The sequence below is a fragment of the Solea senegalensis genome, linkage group LG1, assembly GCF_019176455.1.
Source record: "Solea senegalensis isolate Sse05_10M linkage group LG1, IFAPA_SoseM_1, whole genome shotgun sequence".
NCBI classification, from domain to species: Eukaryota; Metazoa; Chordata; class Actinopteri; order Pleuronectiformes; family Soleidae; genus Solea; species Solea senegalensis.
Window position 1 is genome coordinate 21,676,333 of NC_058021.1, and position 19,777 is coordinate 21,696,109.

Genomic DNA, 19,777 nt, shown 5'->3' on the forward strand with positions numbered 1-19,777 from the left:
CTCCTTGTTATCCCCTGCGCTCAGAGCTGTGTTAAGACCAGCGCACACACGCACACATACTCATCCAGTGCGTACACAGCATTGATGCACCCACACGTAGAAAGGCATAAAAAAATTAATATTGCATACATGCACAAGCATTTTCCAGAGAGTGAGTGTAGAGTGTATACCTCGCAAATGCATAACCTAACAACTCAACACATCTCTTTTTTTTCCCTCTCTCTCTCCTGCTTACATGCAAAAACAGGCCAAGGAAGGAGAAAAGCCTGAGGGCCGTAACGCTGTTGAGATCCTACCCACAGGATACTGGTGAGACGCAACCGAGCTGAGATGGCGGTTCTTGCTCACCTAGGTCCCTAATTGCCTGATGACTGGTCCAAAGTTCCACAAGAAGCAAAGGTCAGTGACTCACAGTTTACCTCTAAGCCCATTTCCTGTGTTAGGATCTTGCGTTGAGGTTGCTGTAATGCACTGGATATTAATGACAATAACAGGCGCACAAGTTGGTTGCATTTTGAAAATCAATAGTAACCTTTTATCTTTGCAGGCAACTGTGTTTGCCTTGTTTACTACTTTCGCTGTGAGGGTTCACATGTGTATCTCCGCAGACAGGCTTCAAATGGTTGAATCCGGACATTGTTGAATTAATTGGCAGTGGAGTGCAGAGAGTGACTGATTGAGAGGGGATGATGTAACACTGTGGTTTGAAACTGATGACTCGGACCAGCCTAGAGGGAATGACATCGTGAAAGTGCAGGGCGGCGCTCCAAAGAAGATATTTGATGAGGAATCCTCCAAATCACCATCTGTGCCCAAGGGATGGATGTTAAACTAAATAAAAATATATATACATGAAGCAGTGATACAGTACGGCAGAATCATCGGTGATCATGGTGATCCAGCAGTAACATTCATTTAATGTAAAAGGTCACTTAGCCCAGCCTGCCTAAAGCAAATTCAAAAAGCCAAACGCAGTCAAATTGGCTTGGACAAGTCAACTCAGGTAATTCTGAATTATTATCACCCAATGTTCAGGTAACGTGGAACACTAAAACATCAATGCACCTTCATTAGAGAACCTGTCAGTTATTATCTCGGATTGGGATGTCAGATTTTGTCCTGTAATAGACACCTCACCATTCACTGAGAGTTTTCAATGGAGATTAATTAACTTAAGGCCTCAGGAATACAAACTTCCAGTCTTACTGTCAAACTCTGCTGTGTGTACATCGTTGCAGTGACAGGAAGTCTCCATGTACTTGTCCCGATTCCGAGACAAATGGGTAGTGACGAAAATCCTGCCACCACACGCACAGAGAAAACAATCTCCACACAGCACACATTAGAAACAGAGGGGCATAAAATGGGAAGGAAATGCCTGAAACCCTCAGACTTGACGGAGCACTGAGCAAAAGGGGATAATTTGCTCTTCTTTTCCTCGCTGAATTGGATTTCCATTTTTGGCTAAGTTAAGGTTGTCTGTCCAATCCCTCGCTTCAACCTTCCCATAATCTCCCCATCTGAACACCATAATTCACTCCAGAAGTAATGCAACACGAATGGATCTGTATGCAAATGAGGCACAGACGTCAGGTTGGCTTAGGGAACAGCATGGATGAGGTGTTCTGCAGGACACCTTTTGATCCATTATTTCACTTACGGATCAGGTTCGCTTCCCCAGCAACCTCCTCACCTGGCTGCGATGATGTGTGTCCATGACGTCGTCGACTGTGTGGGAGCCTGAGCGTGCAGCCATGTGTGCGTTAAAGAGACCTGGTACCTTTTTGCCTTGTGTGGCAGAACATAAATCTCCCAATCGTGAGTGACTCCCCCCCTCGCTCCCTTTCTCTCTGGAAAGGCAGTCAGTTTGTTGGGGACACTTCCCTTGTGGGCGTAAGGATCTCTATGGGGGGTCACAGGTCAGCCGGCGGAGGAAGCGACAAGCTGTGAAATGTAAAAGACCAATTTCTTCCACATGTTTCAGAGCTGGGAGAACACTGCCAAGCTGTCAGCCGGCATCATGTTTAAAATGGGCCAGGGTGCTACCCAGCAGACCTGTCACAACTCATTTGTAATTAAAAAGCCTGTGTGATGTTTAAAGCAGAGCACCCCAGAAACTTTTGAGGACTGTTAAATAAAGATGAGCTGTGCATGCAGGAAAAAAGAAAGAAAAGAAAAGGAAAAAAGGGGTGAAGTATTAATAACAAAGTCAGTCATCGTTGCGGCAGATCAATGCCGAATGAGACTGTATTTGATTTCTGGCTGTGGCTATGAAACAAAACCTATATGTGTGTTTTAAAACGTACATACAATGATGATTAGCAGAAGTCATTAGCCAGCTCCAGATGTGGTTACAGTTGTGGCGTGACCTTTGCATGACAACGTCATCACAATCTTTCTTCTGAGCATCTGATGGTCTATTCTGGATGAAGGAGTTTATCCCAGCATTCACAGGAAGGAAAACAAGGGAGCAGCAGTCCATGACAGGACTAAGATTCTCTGATATAATCAGATTCACTCCTGAGAATGAAACCAAAACACTTTTTGAGACACACACATGACTTTGTGTTCTAGAGGAAAAACAGAAGATCCAAAGGAAAAGTGCACAGTCTGGCCTGAATTCTTACACCACTGCTATGTTAACAGATGTCCAAATCACTATTTGAACTGCTGTTTGTCTTGTGCATCACACTTCATATAACCATTCTGAATAATGAGACAGCTTAGCCATCCTGTAAGTGCTGCATGCCAGTCAGAAACTAAAGGGGAGGTCAATCACTCAAAATAGAACAAACCTGCTCGGTATGAGGATACAAAACTAGTTCTATATCTCTGAAATCTGTACAATTGGGCAATGTGATGCTTGCAATATTTAACAATATGTTAATACAGTATCATACAACTATTTGTGTCAGTAAAGTCAAATTATAAGTTTAGTTTTGACACTAAATGTGTCGAAATGAATATGTGTGTATTTCTAAAAATAAGCCAAAGTACCCACTGCCTATGTACAACTTTACAAAAGCACTGCTGTATTTTATGGCTGTTACTCTGTACAACAACAAAATAAGAAAAAATGTGGATTTGTGTAAAGTGGGTGGAGCCGTTTGTGGTATCAGTGAAATCAAAAAAAGTATCAGTTGGCTCCTTCAGTGTTTGTACTTGCTGTTCAAATATTTGCCTTAACCAGCACGCATGTTACGTGTATCTGTTTTGTTTTGTTTTGTACATTCAATCAAACTGAGGAACATCCCGTTTGTTTGATGTAATCTGTCTGTGAAGCCAGGCCTATTGTCTCTCACCAACCCTTCCCTGGAGCACAAGTGACACCTGCCATTCTTTTCATCCCAACGCTGGTGACATTCGGGTGACATTTTATCCCCACTGTGTCATAGTTGGGGGTTTAAACAGTGAACCCCTACCTGGCAGAGATGAGGAAGAGCAAGCCGAATCAGCTGACAGGTGGAGAGGAGACCCCCGTTGAGAATATGCCACACCGGGCTCTCCTGCTCTGCTGCTGGGGCCTGCGTGTGGCTGTGGTTGAGGGTATAACTGGGACTGAGGATGAATGGACTGAGCACAGAACTGAGGTGGCGATGATGGTAGAGACTGCAGTGGCAATTGGCTCTGGCGTTGGTCATGACGTAACTCAGGTTGGGGCATGACGAGAGGGTTTGCAGGGGGCAATGTCCCAGTGTTGTTTTCCTCTGACCTTTTGGACACCCCAGTTGGGAGCCTTTTTACCTGAAACAAAACAAACATGGAGGGGGCACACTTGTCTATGTGTGTTAGAGGGCCACATATGGGTTCAGTAAACATTAATATAACCTCTGCATGTTAATGTCATCAGTAGTTATGTTCATGATATTCCAGTGGATCGCCGTTGTTTGTAGGAGAGCAGCATGTGTGCATAATTAGACTGCAGGTGTTAGTGATCAAGCTGCAGACAAAGCCAACTATTAGTAGCTGTCATAGTGTGTCATAATGACATAAAATAATTCAATTAAGACCACAAATGTGACTGGTATACATGGTGCACATGTGATTCAGAAAAGATGTTCAAAAATACAGTTGTTTACATGCATCAGAAATCAAAGCAACTGTAGACAACTGTGATGATAATACAAACAATATGTCACAGTCAGAGGGACAAATAAAGAGACAAACCTAAGACAGAGAGCTTTGTTCTGGCTTTTAATTCAATTAAGATGTTTACTAATCTAATCAATGCATCCGGTCAAATGCATCCAGAATGGCTGGGGAAAGATGTGTTTCTTGTTTGCTCTTGTTTGCTGTTTGCTCTCTGGGACCAATTTTCAATTTCTCTGTGAAAGCTTTGGGACATAGAAAATCCCCAAAAAAAGTCCAACTCCCATCTACCATCCTGCCTCCCATAGGGAACGGTCAGAGTGAGGGAAAACAAACACACACACACACACATGCACATGGATACTCAGAAACATGCACACAATCATGAATAGCAAATGCACAATCCACAGATGACAATCTCAAAAGGGGCATGCATGCACACTCCACAACCACACAAACAAACACACACCTGAAAGTACATGTTGCAGAGCCAGTGGTCGAGATCAGAGGAGACGAGGCCCTCAATTTTTTTAAACTGGTCCAGTTGTGTGTTCGGCTCACCCCTCAGGAGAGGGGTTTTAAACCTGGTGTGGCGACACACACGGTGTTTTTTACTGTATGACCTGATTTTTTGATGAGGATTTAATTGGAAATGAATCATATACTTGTATTAATATATTTTTGAATAGTTATCCCTGATGTGCTGCTAACCCACCTGCCCTGGACAAGGCCGAGGCTTGGGCCACAAACAGGAAAAGCCCCCCAGGCCACCACAGAGTTGATGTAACTGCTGGTTCCTCCTTGTGCGATCAGTTGAAAAATAAGGACCATGGAAGGGAGAATCTCACAGGCTGCAGGTAAGATCTGCAGACACATCGAAAAACACCAACATATAAGTCACAATGAATGCGTTTGCAGTTTGTGATGGGTGCATCACAGATCTGCTGCTTCTTATGCTCCTCTATTGTGCACAGAGACAGTGTCTGCACAGTTGCTGCTATGTTTTCTGATGTGTATTCAACATATTCATAAACACTGAGATGCATATCTCACACAGGTGGTGTCACCGCAACACTTGGATGACTTTGGGAGTCTGGGAACCTGGGGTGGAGTCACTCGGGTCTGGCATTGTTGTATTCTGTGGTCCTACAGTTACGATGTGATAAAGTGAGGCCACCGCAAATGAAACTTTTGATATTAAGTGTCTTTCATGAAGCGTAACGTGTCAGTGGTCCCAGGCTCAAGACGTCACAGTCACTGACGTACAACAAGTACAAGGAGATTATACGTGCATAGACTTGTTCACCACCATGGAGCCAAAGACAAACAGGACAGGAGCCCTCAGGGAGCTGCTTAATTACATCCTAGTCTTGAATCCTCCTTTGAATGATTTCCGTGTTCTTTTTAGAGTTTTCTTAACTGTCATTCTACCACGTCCAAATCAACAAATTGTCTAAAAGGAAATGTTAGAGTGATAAAGACTGTTGGCAACAAAAATAGGGTGGAGAGACCTGGGACTACCGTTTAGTCAGTGGGCTTACAGCCATTCTTATCCATCCAAATCAAAAAATTGCCTAAAAGCAGATTTTGAAGTGATAAAGACTGTCAGCTCCAAATGTGAGGAGTAGAAACGTGGGACTGCCGTTGTAATTTAGGGCCCTACAGTTATTGAATATGTGATGCATGAAGCAGAGAGTGTTGGTGGTTAACAGTTGATGGCAAACATTCGTATTTACCCAGAGAGGGTTTGCTTAAAAATGAACTGACAGTGAGGTGTGTGCTACTCCATCCATCACTTATGGGAAATATTTTATCCCTTTATTAGTTGTCATGGATAAAGCAGAGGGGTTGTTTTAACACATAAATCATGTCTATCCCTCCCACCCTCATGCTAATCTGCTTTTGGTATGCACCTGAGAAATAATGGGTGGCAGCGTATGACTCAAATTTATGGCATAATATCACAGATTATGAATATTGAGTATATTTTATATTAATCATTTACCGTAAGAAATATGACCTGCATGAATAGTAATTTGTGTGCATGTATGAGTGCTTATGTATGAAGTGCCTGCCTCCATGTATGTTTGCATATAATATGTGTATGTGGGAGGTAATGTTTTACGCTGAGGTTTGAGAGTCGGGATCATCAGTGAGCTTTGTGGCTGTCTATTGGATGAGCCGCTTAAATCATTAGAAATACCATGTTTATTTCAAAACACAGTTTAATCGAACTTAGGCTGTAGTCTGACTAAGACAGGCAATGGGACTACTTGCCGAGTCCGGGTATACATGCGGAGGAGGAAATTGATTTATTGGCCATGTACGTCTGACTCCACCTCTGTAGTTGGCGCTCCGTCTCTCTATAAGCTCATACCTAGTGAATCAGTTTCCTGTTGACCTTTAAAAACAAACAGCAAATGGCGAGATGCACCTTGCTGTGGTTCTGTATACTTCGTACCTGCCTTCCCACCCGTCTCTCTGTCAGTCCAAAAGTGGGTCTTCTCTGTAGCTTTCACTCTTGCCAACGCCGTTGTGTTGTTTGTTTATTTTTCAGCAACAGTACTGCAGTTCATACGTTGTCTCCAGTCCGGATGTACTAAGCGTGTACATCCAGGAGTAGTCGGACTGTGAATCTTATTATCCAAGGTATGTCAGACTGACTAAGACTTGCTCGATTGTATTCAAACTAATGTATGTACATGACATTAAGAAAACCGAATTATTGTTTTAGTCCGACTAAAATCAGACTGTTTTTAAATGTGTCCATAAAAGAAGCAAGGAAGAAATCAGTTGTTGTGAAAGGTGGCCAAATGCTTTGTCAAATTTAAATAAATAAAACATAAGACACAGCAGGAAGGTTGCTGGTTCGCGGCCCAGTCTGGACCTTTCTGTGTGGGGTTTGCATGTTCCCTCTGTGGGTGTGTGAGTTTTCTCCGCTTACTCCGGTTTCCTCCCACAGAGGTTGATCGAAGACAATCTGCGTGTGTGAGTAAATGGTTGTTTGTCTCTATGTCGGCTCTGAGATGCACTGGCAACATGTCCAGGGTGTACCCTGCCTTTCACCCTATGTCAGCTGGGATTGGCACCAGCAGCCCTGCAACACTCATGTGGAGGATAAAGCGGTAGACGATGAATGAATGAACAAGATAAAAAGAATAAACACGAACAAAAGACAAGGGTCAAATCATCATCATCATCATCATCCTGACAGAATTACCAGAACATAGTATAATGTGACCCGCTGTCTCCTTTTTTTTAATATTAATAAAATGTGGAATTTTATACATCATTGCATCTCTGTAAAAACTGTGCAGAAACAATGGGCCCAGCCCTTCAAAAGCCCCATTGCCACACGCCATCCCCACTCCTTGCTAGCACATCCAACTGATCTCCAACTGAACTGCACCATTTCTGTCTAAATCCAAACCCAAACACACAAAGGGTGAATGAAAAAAGAGCAGGAGAGACAGAGAGGGAGGGAGGGAGGTAGGAAGGAAAGGAAAATAAGCTCCTGGCTTCCTCCTACCATCAATAATTCCTCATTTCCTCCTCAAAAGCAATGTGAGCACTCCCGAAATCACATGTGGGCAAGAGAGAAAGAAAACATCCAAGCTAGTCCTGATAGTCTGAGACAAATCTGATCAGCGTTTCCACGACTGTCAGTGAGGACAACAACAACAACAGGTTTGTCTAAAAAGTGCAGCTGAGGGTGTGTGGAGGGAAGTAAGAGTGACACGAGGTATTTATAATGCTGTATTTAAACCTTTTTTTTTTCTTTTTACCCCTGAATCAGATCCCAGGTCTGCATTCAGTTCATGCCAGGTTTTACCCCATCCTTTATGTTCGATGGGAGCTGGAGACAATATTATCTAGATGCTCTAGTTTGTTGAATACGCCCACCCACACATTGACAGTGTCCACATGTGCTGAATGCTCCAGCTGTAAGGAGTTGCCATCAGAGCAGTGACAGAACCCACTCTGAGCCTGTGCAAAACTCTATGGGATCAGGAGGGACAGTGGATTAAGTGTCTTGTGTTTGAAGGTTTCTCTTTTGTACTACATGGCACACATCAATGAATGAGCATAAACAAAGACATTTAATCCACTGGTCAATATCAACCATCCAAAATGTGTATTTGGTTTTCAAGATTACTGCAGATCTATGGAGGATGTTTGCCTTCATATGAAGAGGTTTAGGACAATGTGCACCGATTTTATTCACAGTCACATGAATCCGTGCGAAAACATGTTTTTTTTTTTCTTCATTTTGCGTTGGAAATAGAGGTTAGATTTTTCACTTTACTTTTCTTTGCAAATATTATACTGTAGTCGAAATCTCTTTTTGCTCACAAACTCCTACCCAGGATCCAGCTCAGCTAAGTTACAGATGCTCAAAGACAAGACGACACTAAATTTTTTACTGCATTTGTACTTGATTTTCATTCCAATAAAACATTACTTCCTTATGTAAATGAATAATTGATCTCGGGTTTGATTTACATGCATGGATTAAATGTCATGTTTGAAAAAGTTGTTGTTTTATTCATATGGAGATCCTGGATGGAAACCTAGAGGCTGCGTGTGGCATATTTTCATATGCCATCTTTTACAGCAATATAACTTCTCATAACCCTTTCAATCTAGAGTCTGCTCCATCCTCACCGCAGCTGATGAAACCATGGGAAACAGAGAGTGGAAGACGTTTTTTGAAAACACTGTGGTTTTGTCATATCAGCAGAGAATGTGTTATTGTTTGCTTTTATCTGAGGGGACAGTTTTTTTGTTTTTTTGACATTTTACTCCATCAAACTTAACAGTACAGGCTTAAACCATGCCACTGGAAGACAATCTGTTTTCATTCAAGTTCCCTGAATTTCAAAATTGCTTTCACATGGCATGTTTATACATCAATCATAGCACAGTCACAAATCACAACTGCATTATGTTCTATCTCACTTCTTAATTGTTAATGTCACTGTAGACAAGTATTATCTGATCTTTATCCCTTGTTTAATTTAAAATGTTTAGCCAAAGTCACATGGAAAATCAAACTGTCGGTGATGTCCTGTGGAAAATGACGTCCTTTCCATTTTGCTGAAGCATTATAATCAATAGATCCTTTTGTCTGCTTCTTGTTTTAGATCCATCTACTAGTCCCACCTGTGATAGGGCTGTGGCAGAGCTGGAGCCAATCCTCACTGACAACAACATGTGGTTTACATGCTGAACAGGAGGTCAGTCTATGATAAGGGTCACACAGAGAGACCAACAACCATTCACAATCACCTACAAACATTTCAAATTCCCTAATCGACTCAATCAACTCATGCTGGCAAAAGGGATTGAACCACCAACCACTGTGGCCCCTCTTTGTTCAACATCTCATTCAGAATTCCTTACCATGACCAGGTTCTGGTTAATGTAGAGGTCAGTGTCATAGACGCGGCCCCGATGCTCAATTGGCTCAGTGGACACAGCCCATTGTTGCTGCTCTTTCTTGCTGCACCAAGCTAGGGCTGAGCCCCCGAGACGGCTATGAAGGGACACACTGACAGAATAGAGGCCTCTGGGTAATTTGTCTCTAGTGGCTCTCAGGCAGCGCACACATACTTCCACAGGCTGTGGTCTTGCCCTCTTGTTTCCCTGCAACACACAAAGTGTAGAACACGAGATGTGATTCCAACATTTAATGCACTTTTGTTCCTTATGCTTAAATGTCAGGGAGCTCTTTAACTTAAGCAACATCGCTTATCTAATGTGTTGCTGTTATGTCTGCCGTTTGTTGCAGTTGCAGCCAAACAAGTACCGTGTCACATATCTGTAGAGGTAAACACTTTCCCTACCTCTAAGACAAATACAATTGTTGACAATATGTAGGTTAATTAAACAGTTACATTATCTAAGTTACATGTTTGTGGTTAAACGTATACAACAAAAGCACTTTGGTTAATATTTAGTGAAAGATTGTCCGATAATGTAAATAAACGTGGTCTGTTTACAGTCACTGTAGATTCTCAAACCACGATTTTTCCCCCCCACCTTTAACCTAAGAAACTAACTTTGTTAAAATAGTGACAACAGAATTGTACATTCTGGCATAAAACCACATTTTAATGCCCTCAGTATCAATATACAGTATTTGCATCATGTTGTTGTCATAAATAAACAGCATATGCCTCATGTTTGGAAAACAGAATCTAGTTTCAATTAAATTTCCTACATATAATTGTGAATTTGTGGTTCTCAGGCTACATCAGCCAATGTGATGTTGCTTTTTGGATGAGAGTAAACTGGCTTCAGTAACACATGTGGTATGTGTTGATCAGTACTGAATGAAAAGCCAAAGCAATGTGTAATGTTATGTTAAATTAGTTCTATATTTAACCCTGTCTACCAATGGCTAATAGTTGCCATGAAATGCATGGATATTGATAATGCCCATTACTTGATCCCATCATTATATCTTATTATATCCTATTCCTCTGTATCCCTAACAAATCCCTTTCTCTGCAACCTTGCCCTTCTGAACATCACATACCATATCTCATATTTCTATCCTATCCTTTATATTACCCTATGTCCAATCCCATATTCTATCCTAATGGTCATTTATTTATTGGAGTCAGATTTACACTTTGTTGACCAACTCTCCGCGGGGCCCAAACAATGCACTCAAAGGCTACATTGTTTTTACATTGTCATTGTCACAGACTCCTCTCACACACACACACACACACACACACACACAGCAGCTGGTGGTGCCCATTATTCTCTCACTCCATGAGTGGGTGTGGAGGTGTGCGCTGAGCCCTGCAGTGTTTGCCCTCTGTCTCCCCACTGTAAGCATCTATGCGTGCCAAAACAACTACAATATTGTAAGCACAAGTGAAATTTGTATAACTGGTGGCTGGTGAGGAGTGGAGCTAACACATCCCACATTTGGGTGGAGGTGATCATTGGGAGACAGGAAGTGCAGGAAGAAAAAAAAGCAAAGAAATAAAAATAATATTGCAATATGTATTATATATGATTTTAAAGATGTATTGTTATTACCACGCCAGCGTGCTTGCATATGCATCGTCGAGACAGCAAGGTGGCGGTAACAGGTGAAGTGAGCCAATTTTCCATAACAGAGGTGGTTTGTTTGCCCCAAGCCTGAGTTGTGCCTAAAGTGCCATAACATTACAGCACTCCTACAGATGAGATCAAAGGCTTGCGCAAGGGATCCTCTGTGGTTTTGCTGGCAAGCAGCCGTCCTTTTCGTCGAAATATCTTTTCAGGGCTTTCCACACATTGACTGATCAGACAAAATGTGTTCTTAATAGAGACAGGAAATGCCACATACAAAAACTTCCTTTCTTTCTAAGTATGGGCTAATATTCAGAGATTAAGCTTTCTTGTTAATTATTTTCATTTTAATTAGTAAATCTTAATTAACAATGAACATTTACCCTTAAAATTTTTTGGCTTCAGAACGAGGGGGGGTGGGGGGTGTGGGGGGTGAAGAAAGGAGAGAATAAATATGACAATCTTTTTGGGACCTCCAGGCAGGATTACTGATGCAGGCTGCCTTAGTTATTAAACACATTCTAAATTAAATGCCTTCATGAATTTTGCACAGAAATATATTTTCATAGTTTTGCATGCCAAATGTGACATTTTATATTTCAGATTCATCTCGCCGCAGTAATTTCAGGAAAATGTCATATAAACAAAGATTTTGTCATTTACCAAAGGAAATTACTATGCGTGGCAGGTTTGGCCATTGGTTTCTCTCTCTTCCTCTTTCTCTCTTTCCCTCTCCCTCTTTTGCCCCTTATTCTGCCTGCGCCGGTTGTTTCAAGTCAGCAAGCCATAAAAAATCTTTATCTCAGTGAAACACAGCAATTTGGGAGATAATCGAATGGTGACTGGGGGGCACAAATGCCAGTCTGAGGAATTATACCACAATCTCCCCTGCATTTACAACCTTCCTCAAAGCCAGTTGTCACCCTGGAAGGAAAGCCCCCGACTGAAGATTCATTACATCTTTAAGCCAGCACGGTGGCATGGCAGCCTCATCCCCAGATGCAACACAACAACACACTCCTCCCACAGCTGGAGATGCTACCGCTAAAGCGGCTGCTTCCTTCGTTCCCACTTTCCTCTCCTTCCCCTGCTATCGCTCTCCGTTTAACCTCTCTTCTACTTAAATTCAGAAAACTACAAGGCAAGAAAGCGTCTTTATATAGCATATAAAAATAATGGGATTGAATATGTGGCATTTTGTAGTCTGTTGCTCGGTGCTGAGCGGAGCCTCCGTGTGACTGCGAGTGTCTTTGTTAAGCGTGCACATACAAGAGTCACCGGTGTAATGAAAGGAATGAAAGAAAACTCGATAATAAGGCAGATCATTTTCCCATTTCTTAAACAGGTCCCATTCATCACAGCATTTCACATAATTTCATCATTTGATTTGTTTTTGAATCACCAACCCTCCTTTTTGGTTTGGATTTATAAACACTAATACCTTCTCCTGTGGATGTGTCACTTCCTATTTGTGTGCTTTCTGTTTCTCAGTCCACAATCACGCCGCTTAGTAGACCTTACCTGCCACATGTGCTGTGATGCTGAGGAGGAGAATACTGGGAGCTCTGTCATCTGTTCAAATTTGGCCACCGCTTCCTCTTGGCCTTCCCCCAGCGCTCTGAGTGACGGGCTTTACATATTCACACACAAACACAAACACTGCAAATGAACCCTTTTAACTGCCACCTGAATTTTGAACTCTCGCTTGTTCCACTCTGTATCAGCTGAATCTAATAACACCACAACACCCCTCCACACACACACCACCACTGCCCCCCAACCGCCACCACCCCCTGTTCCTCGGCCTTTCAATCTTATCAGTGGTAATGTAATAAGCGGTTGCTTCGCTCTGTCTCCTCGCCACCTCTCTTAATTCCTCAAAATAAAGCAATATCACAGGGGCCCCGGTCTGCCTGTGACTGGGGATAAGATGCTTGTAAAAGGAAGGATAATTCAGCAAATAAATGCTCAGCATCAAAGGCAGGCACTGAGTCTTTCTTTCCCTGTTCTCCCTCCTCTGTGTTCGCCTATCAAAAATATTACATGCGCTTTCATCAGTTCACAACAAGGCTCTGTGTGCTTCCTAATGCAATTACTCGACCTCCATTAAATCAGAAACAGTGGAAACAAATGAATTACACTTTTGTTACAAAACTACAAGTCAGCTCCGTGTCTCTCGTCTTCATTTTTCTCTCTTTTCACGGGCTTGGGGAGAGAAAAAGTGAAATCATTTCTCATTCAATTTCAGGCAAATGTAGCCCTAGGTGATGCATAGAAAGTCTCCCATGTCTAATAGCCACCCACCATTGATATCAGAAGGAATTTGCAGGGTTCAAGGCTGTCGAGAGGAGGTCATCTTGCCAAACTCGGAACCACATTCATCTGACAGGGCTGGTGTCTGACAACCACCCACCCATAAAGCAACCAAACACAAGACAAGATACTGATGTGTAGGGTACTTTCTTGATTTTATCATGCCAGCCAGCATGGTAGTCCATAATTACTAAAAACTTAAACATGCTAAGCGAAATTGCCCGCAGGGCTCCCGCTATGAGATGTGATGTGTGATTCCTAAAGTGGATGGACCAAGAATTGATGCGCCTCCAAGCCCAATGACATGGACAGATTTCTGTGCCCTCGAGCCAAACTACCCACAATGCAATTGATGCCGACAGGAGAAACCATGCAGAGGATATACAGTATGAATTACATTCCTTCTCGAATGTCAGTGGGAATACAAATGGTTTTCACACAAGTAATGATTACAGTCATGTGGCATAAATTGTACATATGGAAAGAAATATGAAATGGGCTGAACGTACCAGTGAAACAGTGTGTTCAGTCTGGGCTGTGGTGCTTCTTCTGCTTTGGCAGAATCTCTCTGTGAATGCGAACACTCCTTATATTACAGTGTAATAACAAGCAGAGTTACTGTGTAAAATATCAATACTATCAGCTAATTGACAGTTTCAATTTAAACCGCATTACTTATTTTATTAGATTAATTTCTGTGAATGACGGCAATTATATATCTTCAAGTTACGTCATGGGTGTAAACAGGATATGGATAATAGAACGACTGAGAATGGGATTGAATTAGTGCAAAGTTATGGTCCTGATGACAGTTACGTACAATATAAAGGACATAGATCTTTACCTCAACATTCCCAGTAAAGAAGGCTATCAGTCTCTTTCCTCTCTTTGCCCACTCTCGACTCGTCACAGGTTTCTTCTGAGCCCCTTGCTGAAAATACATGTAAATACACATGCTCACTTTGTGTGTATGCAGCTTTATGAAACAGTGCAGTGCAGCAGAATGGCAGAATTAAGCACAAGGAGCAATTGCAATCTGCAGGCAATCTATACTGAGCCAGACCCTTAAGACATGAAGCATTTGATGAGTATTTCTGCCGGTTTTTACATTCAGTCAGCACATTCACTCTCCCCATTTAGACACATCGACACCGTTAAGTGACAGCGTGTTGCTTTGTAGAGGCTTTGTGCGGCAGAATAGAGGAAGAAGAAAAACATTATTATTTTAAAATAGATGTGAAATCTTTTGATGGATAATGTATTTTCAAATGGAGGTGGGTGTGGAAACAGTGGGAGAGAGCGCACACATATTGTAGTAGATAACATAAGATCTCAATCCTGATACAGTGCACCATGCCACTGATTATCCAGTATGAGTCAACTGTTGCTTTGGTTTCCTATTGAGGGTAAAACATTGTTGAATCATTTTCCTCCAATTACATTTACTTTCTATTCATACGATCTGTTACTCCTCCTCTCCTTTCAAATGAGATTAACTAAAAATACTGTGGATAGATGTATTCTCTTAACTGGGTGTAACGATGTTTGGGTTTCTTTGCAATCGAGATTTGCCAACTTGTATTTTCTTCCTTTGCACTTTCTGACTGATGGAATACAAATATATTTGAAAGACACTTAATGTCCTAGTGCTTTTACACAAAATCCCTGCTCTCCAGCTAAAAGTAGTCACACTCTTTTTTTCCTGAAAAGTCCAAGGATGAAGTGACTTTGTAAAGAATTAAATTGTTAGTGGAAATCATATATTATGGAGTTAAAAATCCATGCATAGATTTATAGATAAGTTCTATAATCTCTAAATTCCCTTGACCATGTTAACATGAAGGTGATTGAGGAGAAACAGGTTTAGGGACAAAAACTAAACAGCCAAATACAGAAAGAAAGAAAAATAGAATTTGTAAGCCGCACACATACACAGGACACAGGGTTCCAGCCAAAACAAAGATAAATGTGCATGCACACACACTCTGTGTCCATTAGCCAAAGCCAGTGATACACAGTATAATGGACATGGCTGATGTGTTGGTGAGTATGGGATGATGACACAGATATTCCTCTTTGTAGCCTTGACCTGCTGCAGTGAAAGGCTGCCAGGCGTGATCATGTCAGGTTGCACATGCTCCCTCAGCTGCCGGGTGTAGCGGGGAACCACCTCCTCCTCCACCCTCACTACAAGAAGTAATACAGTGGCACCGATAATGTCAAATTCTATTAAGAAAAACAACAATAACTGCAGCATTTTACACATTTTTTTTTTTCAACGATGTATTTAATCTCCAGAAATGATTGATTTCATACACAAATTGAATCTATGTTGTTGCACCTAACTGAGTCACACAAGAAATGTTAAAAATATAAAAAGAAGATGATGAAAAAGAAGAAAGAGAATAATATGTGCATTACTTTTTACAGTGGTCTCGCTGCCCATTACCATCCTCCCTGCATTGAGTCCAGCCTCCTCTTCCAGCTCAGCATCAGCCCCAACCTGGTTTTTGGCACTCATATGGGGCTGGGAGGGCCCGGCGCCCGAGGCATGACCACCACTGTGGAGCATCAGTCGCCGCTGAAGCACCGGATCACCTGACTTCACCTCCAACACCTCTTCATCCCTGGAGGCTTGCAGCGTACCTGGAGAGATATGCATCAGTAGGCAAGCAAGAACACACACACACACACACACACACACACACACACACAAATCAGTACACATAAACATCACAGTATGCATACACAAGCTGATGGATGCTGACACACACACTCACACAGATTTTAGGCCTTCACCTGTCTCACACACAGGAATTGCATCATTACTTACAATATATGGCAAAACTCTGTTTTACAATCGTATCTAAAAACTGCAACACTAGAAATCAATTTTTTTGGAATTAAATCACTGGTGAGATTATTTTAAGAGGGAATAAATAAACGATGGCAGTTATTATAAATCAGCAGTGTCACCAGGAGGTGGCTGTGTGTGCAAGGTGTAGAGACCAGAGTTTGAATCCATCTGTGTTTAGATATAGGAAACAGAAACACTTGTGGTTTGTGTTACAATTTTGTCCGTGTGTGTGTGTAACGTCATTGACCGTTTCAGTTGATATTGTACTGCAAAACTTGACACATTTTATTTCCGGAATCAACATAGTTCCACGTTGCCACAAACTTAATGTTTCTTTAATATAGAAGTTAACTTTCCCCCACCCATCCTCCACAAAGCACAGGATTTGAAACACCAACAAACATTTTATGAAAGCTTCGCTCTGCGTGGTGTGTGAACTACTTTACAGTTAATAACCTTGAATTCATGTCTGGAAATGGAGAGGAGTCGTCTCTACTGTAGCTAACATGCTCGCTGCGTGTCTTAACAGTTTTGCTGTACCGCCTTGTCGGTACAAAGTATTTAGGTGTTCTTTGAGATTCTGTGCATTCATCGTGTGCAGTCTGATATGTGCAGCAGCCAAATCTATTATCACTGCCTAATGCTTCTCACAGTGAAGATGATATCAGTGCCTAATGTCTTACAGAGAACCACGATGAACAGAATGCCAGTTCTGTGGTCTTTCATCTCCAAGCCAAAGCAATAGAATTTATTCAGATAAAAAGAGGAAACTGAAGATCTTAGACAGAGAGAGGAAAGGGATTCTTGAGGATTTTCTTTCTGGGAAAAAAAAAAGAAAGAAAAAGTCTCTAGCACTGGCCACTGTCCATTTCATTAATACTTTGTCTTAGTCCTGCTCTTTTCTTGTACAGTGTGTAAGGTGCTTTGTGACTGACTGTAAAAGCAAAGACAAAAGCCTGAGACGCAGTCACAAAATGTCAGTCAATGCTAACGTACACTGAGCTGGCTCTACAGTTGCAAAGACTTGCAGCCTACACCAGTGGGAGGCATCCATACAACAGCATAAGCGTAAGGTGATTGTCTTCAGTTCTGTTGTAGCTCAGTGAAGTGCTCACTGGCAGTCGCCACAGTTGGAATCCAACAGTACAGAAGTAAGAGCTGTCTCTTCCATGGCTCTCAGTCTATTGCATGGAGAAACTGTTAATCCAAGATCCTCTTTACTTTTTTTTTTTTTCTGTGGGATTTCATGAACATTCCAGGACAATGGATGGGGCTGCTAATCTCGCTGGTACAGCTAAATCCGAGACAATGGGAAATAATATGAGTCGGCTAAATTCCATCATGTTGAAGCGGGCCTAAACCCATCACTTGTGCTTTGGAATTACAAGGGAAATGTGCGTTATGTCAACGGGATCCGGTGCGACTGTCTTCACCCAGAACAAAACAAAGCTTAAACCACCTCTATGTTGCCTGGATGATACACACTGAAATGAAACTGAGCTAATGGGAAAAGACACGCCTACTATGAAACAATGGCTGTGCTTGGAAAGCACTGACTTCTGTGAAGGTTCATTTCTAGTCATGTTCTTTGTTCTGTCTCAAGGCTGCATGCTTTTGGCATTAGTGGAAGATGCGGCATCTTATATTTGTCTGGGTTGTTTATGATTTCACCGTCTTCAGCTTTTCTTGAACATAATGTACCTTAAATCTGTGGCAGCATTGCTCTTTCAATTTCTTGCTAACTCTGGTTAATTGATTTCATACATTTCAATTTTTTTTATCAGGACATCACCGTGTAAAATTAAAATCAAAGGTGGTTAGTAAAGTTGAAAACACTAGAGCTTAACAACGTTAATCAGCAGTTACTTCTGTGACCTGATTTGGAAAAAAAATGTTTACTTTAAATCAGCATATCAGCATAAAAATGCAGATCATTACTATTATTACTACAGTTATACAGGAAAACATACCAGGTATATCTATGAAGGTATCGTCTTCATCCAGCAGTGCAGTCACTCTTTGAGACAGTCTGCTTTCATCTGCATTTAATGATGCTACAAGTGAAAACAATTATAAAACGAATACACCATCAGATGTGCCGGCAAATTACATGCAGTCGCGTGCTTCAAATTTACATCCTACTTATCATACAAGTCTATCTAAACCACATCTTAACGTGCAAAGCAGAAATATTAGACGTGGCTGGAGAGGGGTGAAAATCACGCGTATGCAGATGAGTAATGAAATAGGAGCATTAACATGCCTGTTAGCCAGCCTGTCATCGTGTGATGAGATTTGGTTTGGTGAATCCTTTGATATTACAAGGCAATGATATCCAAAAGATACAGGTGAAATGGCTTCTCCATTAATAGCCATGTTTCATTATAACATGCATATTACTTGGCTCCCAAGAGCTCACTTTTAATAGGCCTACTTTAGGAGGGGGCTGCAAACTATTGATGTGGCTCCACGTGTGTCACTCCACAGTGGGGAGGAAACGCCATGGTAAAATGAAAACTGACCAAAGACACCTGACCTTCAACAATGACAGCAAGTTGGGAAGCCCGTGGAGTGATGCCATCACTTAGTGTATTTACATAGACTGTCTTGTCGCCTCAAATGGCAGTCTGCTACCAGTGATCTCTCTCACCTCACTTTAATGAACCGAGGAGAACTATTATGACAGAGAATGGCATACTTAATTCCACCTCATCTTCAGTGCTGGCCTCCACCGTCCTGCAATGTCTTGGGTCTGTCTGTGGTGCCGATGATGGGTCAAAGTAATTTTGGGCATGATCATCTCCTGTGTAAAGTGCGAGAGGGGGAGAGAGTTAGAGGAAAGGGTGGGGGAGATGGGGTGGGTGTAGTGGGGAAGGGAAGAGCAGAGTTGTCCAGGTTCAGGTTAGTGGTTATTAGAAGCACATGAAGCGAAATGTTAATTTTGAAACCCACACTGTCGAAGGGCAGGGGCAGCGGCTGCTACCAGATAAGGCTGAGCCAAAATGAGTCAGGAGCACAGAGGCGGAGAGAGAGAGAGAACTGGGAGAGAGACTGCTGGGTTTCTTAGTGCACCTCTCCATGGCCTGCGGTGCTCTGGGGCCTAATTAGCATGCTGCAAAAGGTCACGGCAGGCAATCTCTTAAATACGACCGCCATATGGTTGCCATGTTCAAAAGGAACTAATGAGAAAGTCTACCAGCTCAAAAGTACCTGGAATTTCAAAGACAATACCATCTAAATACTCCAAGGTCAGTGGCCTAGAGGACTGGGCAAGTTTGGAGGAGCAGATCCAAAGGAAAATAACCTGAGCCAATGTCTCATTGACTTCTTATTAGCAATCACTGACCTATGGGTATCAAGCTGTTCCACAGAGTTTATGGGAATCCAATGGCTCCGGGGCCACCAAGCAGCTTTCTTAACCCCAAATCATTCTCATTACAAGCCTTG

The 19,777-nt window shown here is 42.1% G+C and overlaps 1 protein-coding gene and 1 long non-coding RNA gene across 3 annotated transcripts in view; one reads left to right on the top strand and one right to left on the bottom strand.

Annotated features, from left to right (window-relative positions):
* Positions 1-19,777, bottom strand: part of ofcc1 (orofacial cleft 1 candidate 1) — an 82,001-nt gene that overhangs the window by 51,903 nt on the left and 10,321 nt on the right. For both annotated transcript variants that reach the window (XM_044033854.1, XM_044033844.1), the window contains exons 5-15: positions 19,029-19,133; positions 18,301-18,384; positions 15,895-16,119; positions 15,563-15,660; positions 14,318-14,404; positions 13,983-14,041; positions 12,682-12,790; positions 9,493-9,735; positions 4,805-4,953; positions 4,559-4,673; positions 3,423-3,744 (exon numbers count right to left, since the gene is read on the bottom strand). In XM_044033854.1, the coding sequence (XP_043889789.1) occupies positions 3,423-3,744; positions 4,559-4,673; positions 4,805-4,953; positions 9,493-9,735; positions 12,682-12,790; positions 13,983-14,041; positions 14,318-14,404; positions 15,563-15,660; positions 15,895-16,119; positions 18,301-18,384; positions 19,029-19,133 (1,596 nt within the window). The remainder of the gene's footprint in view (positions 1-3,422; positions 3,745-4,558; positions 4,674-4,804; positions 4,954-9,492; positions 9,736-12,681; positions 12,791-13,982; positions 14,042-14,317; positions 14,405-15,562; positions 15,661-15,894; positions 16,120-18,300; positions 18,385-19,028; positions 19,134-19,777) is intronic.
* Positions 257-16,123, top strand: LOC122774526. The gene is made up of 5 exons (XR_006360997.1): positions 257-399; positions 4,779-4,946; positions 6,647-6,738; positions 9,234-9,326; positions 15,904-16,123. It is a non-coding gene; the product is annotated as an uncharacterized LOC122774526 (long non-coding RNA).